Source organism: Crinia signifera, chromosome 7 (genome assembly GCF_055691185.1).
Source record: "Crinia signifera chromosome 7, ASM5569118v1, whole genome shotgun sequence".
In the NCBI taxonomy this organism is placed as follows: domain Eukaryota; kingdom Metazoa; phylum Chordata; class Amphibia; order Anura; family Myobatrachidae; genus Crinia; species Crinia signifera.
Window position 1 is genome coordinate 29035088 of NC_139223.1, and position 12990 is coordinate 29048077.

Genomic DNA, 12990 nt, shown 5'->3' on the forward strand with positions numbered 1-12990 from the left:
CTGGCAGGTGGGGCTCTCCTATTTGAATTTTGGACAGTGGAGGGTGCAGTCCCACCTCTGTAATTGCCACTGGTTACTAAGTCCAGGAGCAGAGCATTTTGTCCCTCCTGGAATGGGTCATGTTGAGAGGTATGTATAATTCCCTCCTATTTAACCTAAGCATTGTTTTGTTCACACTCACTGTTCTCACCTACACCTTGATAAAGGGGTGTACCCCAAAACGTTGGTTTGGTCATCTTTAATACACGGTTTTGAAAAATCCCGCTGAGTGCCGCTGTTTGTGTTGAATCTTCTATATCAGTGGTTCCCAACCCTGGTCCTCAAGTACCCCCAACAGTGCACGTTTACCAGGTCACCCGGCAGGTGCACTCATTATTCAGACACATTTTAAAAGATGCACAGGTGGAGCTAATTATAGCACTTGTGATTCTGTGTGGAGACCTGGAAAATGTGCACTGTTAGGGGTACTTGAGGACCAGGGTTGGGAACCACTGTTCTATAATATATACACACATATATGATTCTATTGGTTCATCCCATAGGAGAAGGTGGTTCCCACAGGAGCTCTAAATCGTTGGCACCATATCTGGAACCCCAGTGGTTCAATTAAAGAGCTTAATGATGACCATTAGAAATTTATTTGCCCTATACTCGCGGGCTTATTTAACCTAAATTTCTTTCTATTGATTATGGATATTTTGACAAATGACCTTCCTTAATTGCAGATAGACTTTCACCTCAATTTCGACTAATAGGGTTCAAGAACTCAAAACATTTTTTTCATTGGATCACATGACATGTGATACACTATAAAGACTGTAAACTGTTCCCCTGATGAAGTCTTTGTAAGACGAAACGCGTTGTGACTTTTGTCATACTACTATTGAAGAGAGAAATAAAATACATTATTGGAAAATCATCACTTTATTCATTATTTGGATCATTATGGAACGTGTGGACTATTAAAATACTCTGGGCGCTATAGCACTGTTGGGGAGTAGTTTGTGGGTACTGTTTCCTAGGCCTCTGGAAACCTTGTGGTTAAGCAGCCTATATTGTGTTATATACAATTGTGTTATATGAAACCCCCCCTCCCCGCCCGTCATAATATGGTAATAGCAGCATATAAGCACGTGAGTAGTATTGGGATATATATATATATATATATATATATATATATATATATATACATATATATATACATACATGTACACACACATATATATATTTTTATATATATATATGTGTGTGTGTGCACACACACACACACACACACACATATATATACATATAACACATTTTCTTCAACAAATGGGCTTGCCGGTTTTTAAATTTACCTAAGGCCAGGCTGGCAGAAAGGCTGGCTGGCTGGGCTTGGCAGGGAAGCTGGCAGCGGTGGCAGGAGTGCAAAACAGATTTTTTTTCACACAACACACTGCGCCTCTGTGCAACGAAAGACCAAAACACCAGGGGCCTTATTTTGGTTCATTCTTTCTGACAAAATCCTTCTTAGATGGACAAAACCATGTGCACTGCAGGGGGGGCAGATGTAACATGTGCAGAGAGAATTAGATTTGGGTGAGTTATTTTGTTTCTGTGCAGGGAAAATACTGACTGCTTTATTTGTACACTGCAATATAGATCTCACTTTGAAGTAAAACCCCACCCAAATCTAATTCTCTCTGCACAAGTAACACCTGCCCCACCTGCAGTGCACATGGTTTTGCCCATCTAAGAAGGATTTTGTCAAAAAGAATGAACCAAAATAAGGCCCCAAAAGAGGAATAGTTCAAAATCCTCCAAAAAATGTACAAGAAAAAGATTGGTGAAATAATCCCTGTGCGCTGGTTATACCAAATGTATTTTATAGATTACGTGTCCTTGACGGTATCTGAAGTTCCTGTCATTCAGACTCTCAAATATTTCCAGTATAGTACATATAAGGAAATAAGAGAAAACAAAATATAGTGTAATACTGTTTATAGTCAAAAAGTCCTTTGTGAATGTGATGTCCAAATGAGATATATCATTTGATAGATCCTTCTAGCCGGATCTCGTGTTCTTATTCTTTAAGGGGTCACCCTTAGTGTAGTATTTTTCAATGGGTGCTTACAATAAGCTTACATTAGCACATATGATGGCAAACATGTAAAGGTATCTTTTAAATGGAAAATGTGCTCACGTGATCTTACTTCCTCTCCGCAATCAGTCCTCCTATCTCGTTTTCTTTCTCCAGGCTTGAAGGAACTGACACCAAGCAGTTTTCAACATTTTTTAAAATCTATTTATTAAACATAAAATACTGTATGTATAAAAACAGGCAGGCACTTCTTCACAGATGAAAAAAAGGTGAAACAACCGGGGAGCAACAAAGGGGCAAAGGGGGCAATATACGAGTCCCTCGAATAATCCGTAACCGGAAGTGACCTCAAGGGTCATAGCCTCCCGGACCGTCTATCCGGTCGGAAGTGTTCTATAGTATATGACGGACAGCGGGGATGGTTACTTCCACATTCCGTGATTCTGCGTTCCACATAATAGGAACTAGTGAACGTTGCCTAAGAATTTGCGTTCTACTTCTAATAATGACGATAAACAATAAAACAGTTATGCCGGAAATTATTGCGTTCCATTCAACGGAATGATATAACTTCCTATACGTATATGAAGTGTATTAATGCAGAAAGCGGAACTGGAGGACTGGACCAGACAGAGAGGGTGCGTGAGACAGCCAGATGCAGGCTACACGAGTCACGGCGACGCCAGCAGTGGTTGGCGGCCAGCCGGCGGGCCTGCAGACAGGCATGTGAGATGATGACATCATCATCTCGCGTGGGTCTGTCTCTACGGGTACAGCTTCGGGGAGCTCTGCAGTGGCAACGGCACGCGGGCACTGGGGAGAGAGAGGCTGTGTGGAGGGCTGGACTGAATGCTTTTTCAGACACTTGGATTCCGAGAGAATCCGGGAGACTGGAAAAGCCTCCTTGAGGGTTGCCACCAAAAACACGAGAATCACGAAAATCAGGGAGAGGTGGCAACCCTAGTGAGGACCCCTGTATGGCTGGAGTCCCCACTCCCCTAGGGATCCGGCCAGGGTGATCATGCTTTGGCCAGGGACCTTATGTAAACAGTGTCCCCCTGGCTGTAGCATGACACCGCTTTTGTCTTGACTGAACAACTAATGATAAATAGGCCTTTTAGGGGGAGATGTATCAAACCTTCTAAAGAGTGGGGAAGCTGACAAGTGGAGAAGTTACCCTTAGCAACTAATCCATTTCTACCTCCCCCTTATATATTAAGTTCTATAAAAGATAGGTACTGTAGATAGTAACTGGTTGCTACGGGCAATGTCTCTGCCTGTTCTCCACTGTTTGCAAAGTTTGATACATCTCCTGCTGTGCGTCCCCTTTATTATTGGACCGCATATGCAATGCCATCTGGGCAGCATTTACTGCCCAGGTTCTCATTGCAATATGCTTCCTGCTGCGCCGGGTGCCAGTGGTCTGCACATATGCAGTAAGCGCTGACTCCCGTCCGACCATGCTGACCGCTCTCCGCCGTCGGCAGTGCCATCTGTATCTCATAGTCTACAATAGGCTACTGCCATCTCAAAATGGCGGTAGCCCCGGGACCAATGCGATGCTGCTCCGATGTTGATACATCGGACAGCTTCACATCCCCCATCGGAGATTCCTGTTGCGGTCCCTCTTACATACATTCTGCTGATAATTCATATTTGCAGCTAACCCCGAATTAGCCTAAAATACCTAATAAATGGGCCCCTTGGTATCTCTGCATTATCCTTACTAACGTCCAGCAGGAATATTCTGTCCAGCAAAGAGAAATCCATACCCTCCAACATGACCCATTCCATTCGGTAGACAATGCTCTGTTCCTGGACGTCCCTGGTAATGTATGATTGTCATCACCTGTGTTGACACACCCTTCTCTTTAATTACCTAGTTCCACACAGGTGCAGGCAATCATACATTACCAGGGACGTCCAGGAACAGAGCATTGTGTACCGAATGGAATGGGTCATGTTGGAGGGTATGGAAATCTTACAGCTGGGCAGAAACAGATTGCAGCAGGAAATGCCTCTATCCTAAATGAGTTCCCCAGGGTGTCAGGTGAGGCGATACAAGAGGGAGGGGCGTTCTCAGGTGTGCTCTGGGTGTGGCGTATAAATGCAGATTGTCAGGAACGAGCAGGTATCTTTCCCAGAAAGCACAGCTGCGACAGGTTGCAGGACTGGCAGGTTACACACCCTTCCACCCAGCAGAGCGAGGCGTCTCCCAGGCTGCTGCACCCGGCCCTCTGCATTCCACTGACTGCCTCACAGGACAGATGACCTGCACTGCAAGGCTGGCACACAACTGAGGACTGACTGTGCTCCACACAGACATGTCTCCCATTCTCACTAGTGACAGTCCACCTGCTCACCAGGTATTTCACTTATGGTTTATATACCATCCTCTAGCAGTACATCATACTTGCCTACCTGACCCTCTCCATGTGGGAGAAAATGCTCTGTTCCTGGACTTCCCTGGTAATGTATGATTGCCAGCACCTGTGGGGAAACACCTTTACCCAGCTCCCCACAGGTGATAGCAATCATACATTACCAGGGAAGTCCAGAAACAGAGCATTTTCTCCCGAATGGAGAGGGTCAGGTAGGAAAGTATGCAGTATATTCCTGTGCCGGTCCCTGGAGTCCATCGTGTATGGGTAAATCCCGGACAGGACCCCGGAGTGCCAGGTCCAGGGATTGCCTGTCTGGGGGTGTCCTGTCCGGGGAGGCTGCCTGTGACAGCTGTCACCAGTGAGAGGAGGAGGGAGAGAATAAAGCCTGTCTGTATGGTCCGGGCATGTAGGAAAAACCGGAACAGTCCAGACCACACGTGGTGGCTGCAATCTCCCCTTCCCCATTTCCCTGGTAAAAGCTACCCCCCCCCCCCCCCTGGACAAGACCGGACACTACAAGTTCCGGAATGCAGACATTGATGTCTGGTCCAGCGTTCCTGGGTCGTGTCTGGATCCGGTTTTTACTTAGTCCCGAGTCCATCTGCAATTGTGCAGAGTGGTGCAGCGGGGGGGGGGGGGATGCTTGGAGGGTGCTGATCTGATCCCTCTGACAGCACCGATGCAGAAAGAAGCCTGTAAGCTTCTATGGGGTGGCATTACTCTCTGCACCAAACCCTTGGTGGCTGGGGTTTAGTACATACGGGAAATGCGGAACCCCCCCCCCCCCCCCTAATGTAGATGTATGAAGCAGTGATAAGGGAGAAGTGAGCCAGAGGAGAAGTAGCCCAGTCAACCAATCAGCACTGAAGTAACATCTATAGTTTGCATAATATAAAATGATACAGAGCAGCTGATTGGTTGCCATGGGCCACTTCTCACTTATTACTGCTTCATACATCTACCATACTTTTTTAACCGCATTTTCCATTAGTACTCTCCACCCTAGTCCTTTAAACATTCACACATGAATTACACAGGTTCTGTGTAATCTGTGGGCATTCCCTGGATAAAGGTATGGTATGCCTATTTGTATATATCGCCAGCATATCCGATGGCGCTTTACGATTGAATGATGTCCTACCTTTACAGCAATTACAGGGGGCATTTGTGGATTATTTCTTGTCACCCCCTCCCAAAAGACAAAGAGAAATGCTGAATTGTTTGTGCACAGTTTGTAGTAGAATCTGGTCAGTGGGGGATTTGCAGCTGAGACAGATTTTGGACTTTTGACTGTGCACAGTGATAGTGAGATGTGGGCAGTAGAGGCGGGTTACCTGTATTTGCCAAAGGAGTTGGACGCAGGAAGGGATTGTGTGGTGCAGCGCTTGATAAGGCAGGTGTCGGATGTACAGTGTGGGAATGAGGCGTTGGTGAGGCCGGAACCGCAAAGTGCAGATTATTTCTGGAATAATGATGCAGCATCGGGCAATACTGCAGCGTGTGGTGTGGGCGATAATCAAGTGCCATAAATAGATTACACGATTGCCTGTTCTGTTATTGCCATCTATTGGACTTTGCAGTGAACATTTCTGAGATGCGGGGGGGGGAGGGGGGAAGGCATGTGAGTGAAATGGCGAATGAGTCATTGGGTCGACCAAACTGAGGTTGACATACATTAGGTCGACAATGACAAAAGGTCGACAGTCAAATGTCGACACACTAATTAGGTTGACATGGAGAAGGTCGACAGTCAAAACATTGACATGAGGTTTTTTTTTTGGCCCGAATGTCAACAGTCCACATGGACTTCATATCGGTGCACCACGTCCCATTCTGGCACTTTTATATTCTCCCTCTATGCCCTAGTGCAGGGCTGGGCAACACCGGCCCTCCAGATGTTTATTAACTACACATCCCAGGATGCTTTGCATTAGTTTTGCTATTTGGCCATGCTGAAACTGATGCAAGGCATGCTGGGATGTGTAGTTTATCAACATCTGGAGGGCCTGTGTTGCCCAGCCCTGCCCTAGTGGATGGTAGGGCATGAAATGTCATCTTATGGCACATGACTGCTAAAAACATGAAAAACCCCATGTCGACCGGTTGACTGTCGACTTTCTCCATGTTGACCTTTTGACCATGTCAACTTTAGCTATGTCAACCTTTTGATTATATCAACCTAAGGTCTGTCAACCTTCAGTGGTCAATATATGTCAACCTTAATGGTGTTGCCCTGACGACCGTTTCGTAGTAAAATGCAGGCGTGACGCAATATTTGGGGGAACATCAAGACCACATGTTAATTGTAAAACATCAAGACCCGCATGCAGCTGTGTTTGACATCTGATCGTTGGGCTGGAGCTGGAGATCGCACGGGCTGCACTGTAGGTTTGTTGGGTCGGGCAGCCTCCGGAAGCATTGGCTGCAATTGCATACAATACATCATATGCAAAAGGACTGAATACGATGTATCGTACGCGGTCCTGCCATCCGGGAAGCTACTGGGCGGATCAGAGGAGATCTTATATGACTGGCACCTGATCTACTGCTTAGACGTACAGATGGCATTCAGCTATATGGGTAAAAATCGATTGACAAATGGTTTCCTGACCACGCTGAGGGTCCTAAATGTCACTTTCTGAGCTGAATCCTTAACAAGAAAATGCAGCAGACCATTGAGGTATGAGGCATGAAGTGCCACAGTGATGTTAGTAGTATATTACTGCCTCAGCTATAACCTATACAGTAAGTGTACTGTAAGTCGTCTTCCTCAGACATCAGGGAGGACACAAGTTCTTACGGAATTGCTAAGGCCTTCAGCCTTCATAAATGTGTTTTATGTGTAGGCAATGGGACCTCCTCATCCTAATGGGACACATACACAGAATAAAGTATCATTTTCTTACACACAATTGGGGTGATTCAGGTTGGCTTACAAAATCAAACTCCTTCTTTAATGGACAGAACCGTGTGCACTGCAGGTGGGCTGATGTAACATGTGAAGAGTTTGCGTTTGCAAACCAACCTGAATGACCCCAATATCCATACATGCTTCCTTATCTCGAGCCTGTCACATTAGTCCTCTTGTGTTAAAAGTCTGCCCCGTACACCGCTGGCTGCTGGAGCCTGGTGCTGGTTATGACAATATGGGGGACCCCTATATTTTTGTCCCCCCATATATTTGTAACCAGGACCTGTTCAAGTGCCCAGTGCTGAAGTACAGGGGGACCCTAATCATTTTGTTCCCCTGTGTTTCTGCAACCAGCACTGGCTCAAAGAGAACAGGGCTGGCTATACTTGTGAGAAGCCTGCACAGATCTGACCGATTCCTGGCTTCAGCAAAATATGGATGGAAAATGAGGTGTATTTTCCATGCGTATATTGAGCTGAATTCACAGACATATTCAGCCATAGGAATGATAGTAGGTTTGCCGATCTGATAGAACTCTGTGGCCATAAATGGCATATTGATTTGTACAGCTGATTTTGCCATTCCTAAACACGGCAAATTAGCCGAATTTGGCTGATTGTAAACTTGGCACCCATTTTCGCCACTGCCACGCTGTCCCACTTGTGGGCAGCAGTGTCCCTGGTGGTGGTGAGGCAGTCGGGAGACCCCCCCCCCCCCAATCAGTGTCAATTTATCAGAGAAAGAGGGACTGGGGGCATGCCGGCATCTCATAGACCTCTGGGCAAGCCCCTACCTACAATGTTCAAATGGGGAGGCGTGGCTAGCAGGTGCATCATCCCCGGAAGCCACTCCCATTTGTTAAGGTTGCATCCCCTTTTCAGGTGTCATGCACTGCAAGTTTAATATGTTGGGAGGTATGGGATTTAAAGACTAAGGAAAACATTTCTCTTTTGGCACAGCCAGTGCCTTATGCCTCATCCACGTCAATAATTAATTCATTGGCCGCATTCTCCTAACCCTACAGGACAGCACAAGAACTTCTAATATAACGTTCTATGTTTCTGTGTTTTAGGTTCAAGCCTTTCCATGGAGCGACTCTTGAAGTAATACTGTTCCTGGTCCAATAAAGATCATTACTCCTCCAACAACGTCGGCCGAGCATCCTTCAGCTCCACGGACTGAGCGGCCAAACGCGGCAAGATGGATTTCCGTAGCCTGGTGTCACCCTTGCTGATCTTGCGCTTCTTCCAGATCTTCTTCTCTTGCACGGCCTTCAGCTTAGTGGCCAGCGTAGGTGAGTTCCATGACCAATATGGCACCTGGAGTATGTTTACGTGGATCCTTTGCTTTGTGTTGACCATCCTAATTGTCGCTCTGGAGCTTTCTGGGTTCTTTAATAAAATCCCCATCTCCTGGGAGGACTTCACCTCAGCTTTCTCCATGTTGGCTTCCTTGATGCTCTTCACCACTTCCATCATGTATCCTTCCGTCTACCTAAACGTAGGTTGCAGTGGACATAGCTGTGCCTGTCGTGGGGCAGCCACCGCCATGTCAATCCTATGCTTCTTCGCTTATGCCATCGAGGTGGGTCTCACCCGTGCAAAACCTGGGGAGATTAGTGGCTTCCTGTCTACCATCCCAGGCCTCTTGAAGGTCTTTGAGGCCTATGTGGCATGTATAATCTTCTCTCTCCTTCCTGGATCCTACCCGTATCCTGGACTCCAGTGGTCGGTGGCTGTATACTCGATCTGCTTCATCATCACCACACTTATCATCATCCTTACAATTGGACGCCTCTTGCTGAGTCTGCCCATTAACTTTGAGAGAGTCCTCATCGGGTTCAACTTTTTGGCCGTTGCCATGTACATTACTGCTACAGTTGTATGGCCCATATACTTTTTCAAGTGGTATTCAAACAGAGACGGGTGTCAATCTGGCTTTATCTGTATATGGGATAATGGAGTTGGCATCACCATCCTCACTATTATTAACCTGCTGGCTTATATCGTAGACACGGCCTATTCCCTCAAGATGGTTTTCTTCACGGTCCAAGCCTAGACCCATGAGATGTTCTGAATGACTCGAGTCTCTCTCGTTTACAATGAGTGCGCACAGCTGCAAAATGTAACAGCAGAGGGATAAAACCTGCTGAGGACTCTGAAACATGTTTTATATCAGAATAAAAAAAATAAAGGTAATGAGGGATTTTTATATCTCTATGTTTGGATCTATGTATATATCACCCCATAAGGTATACGTGAATAAAATTACACCCCCTCTACCCTGGAGACCCCTACAGTGATACCTGTTACCCTGAATGCACGCACAAATGTGTTCTTGTGATCCATTCAGACGGTTTGAGAAATTCAGGGAGTGTCAGGGGCGTGTCAGTGTAAGCGGCTGCGTTTCCAGGCGCACAGTGGTCGTGTTATGGGTGTGTCACTGCTAGCAGCTGTGTTCCCAGGCATACAGCCACAGATGTAGTAGGCCATGGTCAGATGGACAAGGTTTTGATTGTGCGACCAATGGTGGAACCTAACACTGGCCGCGCAAGGGCCTTCTCCTCAACACAGCATGTGTGGTAATATGGCTAGGGAGGCAGCTGCTGGTGGGTGTTGCGATCACCCTCTGCACCCCCTCCTGGATTTGCCACTGGCTGAGGGGCTCACTGGGCCCACTGTCCAGCATACTATATACTTGAGTATATTGACCCCACAGTGTCTTCTTGGAGCAGATATTGGGAAGCTGTACACTGCTGCTAGGCTGACAGTATACTCTTCAGGCATTGATCTATGTGGGAGAGAGTCTCCTTGCAGACAGCATTTTAAACTAGGGCTGTATAAAGTATTAACCTCCTAGATAACAGGGCCAAGGAGCGGATGTACTAAGCCGTGTAGGCAGTAATGTTAGCCATTAGGAGTAGCAGAACACAAGGACATGCACTGAAAGTAGAGGGAGGAAGATTCAGGGTAAATTTGAGGAAGAATTACTTCACAGAAAGAGTAGTGGATAAGTGGCATTACCCCCCCATCAGAGGTGGTAGAGACAAATACAGTAGTACAAATTAAACATGCTTGGGATAGGCATATTGATATCCTTACAAAGAAATAAGGATCAAATATGGTTTGAGGTAACATGTTTAAAAAAGGGGCAGACTAGATGGGCCAAGTGGTTCTTATCTGCCGTCACATTCTATGTTTCTATGTTACATTGCCCGTGCTGCCCATACCTCCTGTCATTTTGCAAACCCAGCCTGTAATATGGTAGTTAGGATCTGATTGGCTGGTACTTTATAGCTCTCCAAGGTCGGTCCCTCTGGCCACGTGTGTAAATGTATGTTTGCTATGTTGCTATGACAACCTCTGCAGTATGCGGCCTCCAGCACTTGTTTCATCATCGGTTTTACAAGCTCATTAACTGCACAGTATCTGCAGGTGTAGATGTGTTCTGTTCTGTGAAGGCTGCTGCCTTTTGGATAGGGTTGTTTTCATTTTATACACTACTGAAGAACATGGAAAGTGTCACTAATAGATGGGTTTAAGGTCTAGACCAGGCATGTCCAAACTGCGGCTCTCTGGCTGCTGTGAAACTACACATCCCAGCATGCATTGCCACAGTTTGAAATTCTCTAATAGCAAAACAACTGTGGCAAGGCATGCTGGGACTTGTCATTTCCCAACAGCTGGGGAGCCACAAGTGGGCCAGGCCTGCCTCAGAGGGAATCCAGACATATAAGTCTAGGTCAGTTGCGGAACTTGTGAGTGGTGAGTCCAAGTGTAAAAACATATTTTAGGCTCCCTCTTCCACTCCAACCCAAGTACGCAATATGCTACACAGCAGTGGGTGACAGGGAGAGGCAGGGGTGTAAGAAGGGCAGGGGAAGCAGAGGGTGACAGCATAAAGCATTGAGTGGCAGAGGTTGACAGCAGAAGGCACTGGGTGACAAGGGCAGACAGAGGATGATGGGGAGAAGGGGGGTGACAGGCAGAGGTAGTGGATGGCAGGGGAACAACAACAAGCACAATGTCCTCCAACTCGCACAGCATACTTCCCAACAGTCCCAGTTTTCGCTGAACCGCAGTTGGGAGTCCCCCCAGCTTGAAGGAATAGAGGATGAAAAAGGAGGTGTGGCCGACAGAGGCAAGGGTCCAGCATCCCATTTCCAAGAAGTTGGGAGGTATACGCCAGGGTTGCCGACCCTCCCGGAATTTCCGGGAGTCTCCCGAAAATCGGGTCCCCCTCCCGGTCCCCCGGAGAGGAGAATAAGAAAGTCGGCAACCCTGGTATACGCACAGGAAAGCTCAGCCCTGAGCCCTAAGGTAAGGGGCAGGTCCCCCAGGCAGTGGAGTCCACCGGGGATTTCGACATTGTGTGGAAAGACTAGTAGGTGTACATATCTATTGGATATTTATATAGAGACCCCCTATTCCTTTATTGGTATTTATCATCTACCCGGATTACAAATATTATCGGGGGTGTGCTTCCATAGACAAAAATATTAGGATAATTAAACAGGACAGGACACACTTTGTGTTGCACCAAAGTAGAAAATAATAATAAAATGTAAATTAATTATACTAAAACTGCGGAATATGTAATAAACACACAACAAGACAAAGAAAGTGAACAACAAGACAAAGAAAGTGATAAGTGTCAGTATTAAAAAGCACAAGCGGGGATTCCAGTGTGCCAAATGTAATTCTCCTTACCATATGTTGTAGCTCAGCATCTCGTTCAATAAAATCATTTTATCATTTGACTCGTGTTTAGTTCATTAAAGTGTAACAGAGGGGGTTATTTTGGTTCACTCTTTCTGACTAATTTCTTCTTAGATGGACAAAACCATGTGCAATGCAGGTGGGGCAGATGTAACATGTGCAGATATAATTAGATTTGGGTGGGGTTTTACTTCAAAGTGAGATCTATATCGCAGTGTAAAAATAAAGCAGCCAGTATTTTCCCTGCACAGAAACAAAATAACTCACCCAATTCTAATTCTCTCTGTACATGTTACATCTGCCCCACCTGCAGTGCACATGATTTTGTCCATGTAAGAATGAATTTGTCAGAAAGAGTGAACCAAAATAACCCCCAGAGCCTCTATCTCTATTCCTAATTTGTATGTCTCCCTGGCCAAGTAAAAGAATACAAGAGGAGATTATATACGTTCTCTGATGTAAACCAACATTTGTGGCTTAGTGTTCCCATATAAATCACATTTAATAATACAAGTGTGGTAAGTTGTATTTTATTGTTTGCTCACAGTACCTCAATAAAAACATTTTTGAATAATACAAGTGTGGGTTAAATAAGGCCGGCACTCAAAACCTATGTAGAGATTATATCTATCCTGTGCCTGAATATTGCAACATAGTATTTGGAGGTAAATCTATGTAACAATTATGTTTATAAATATGTTGTTGAAATGACTGCTGATTTGTAGCTGTTATGTAACCCATACACTTATGCCCCTTTCAGACCGCAGTTTTTACCCGTTATTTTGCCATTTTTTTTATCGTTTTAAAACGGTAATTTGTGCAGTCTGAAAGGTGCAGAGTGAAGTTACCGGTTCTATTGAACTGGTATTTCTAATCGGTAATAAAGCAGGGTCCTAC

At 45.7% G+C, this 12990-nt stretch overlaps 1 protein-coding gene across 2 annotated transcripts; it reads left to right on the forward strand.

The window, feature by feature from the left end:
* The first annotated feature begins 4197 nt into the window (after nucleotides 1-4197).
* LOC146019994 (myeloid-associated differentiation marker-like) lies at nucleotides 4198-12716 on the forward strand. Of its 2 annotated transcripts, none has more exons than XM_083152732.1 (2): nucleotides 4198-4446; nucleotides 8448-12715. In XM_083152732.1, the coding sequence occupies exon 2, from the start codon at nucleotides 8576-8578 to the stop codon at nucleotides 9431-9433; it is 858 nt and encodes a 285-aa protein (XP_083008858.1). In that variant the 5' UTR covers nucleotides 4198-4446; nucleotides 8448-8575; the 3' UTR covers nucleotides 9434-12715. The 2 variants fall into 2 exon arrangements, with proteins under 2 accessions (XP_083008858.1, XP_083008859.1); XM_083152733.1 differs by lacking the exon at nucleotides 4198-4446 and adding an exon at nucleotides 5816-5894 and having other exon boundaries at nucleotides 8448-12716.
* Nucleotides 12717-12990: the final 274 nt, after the last annotated feature.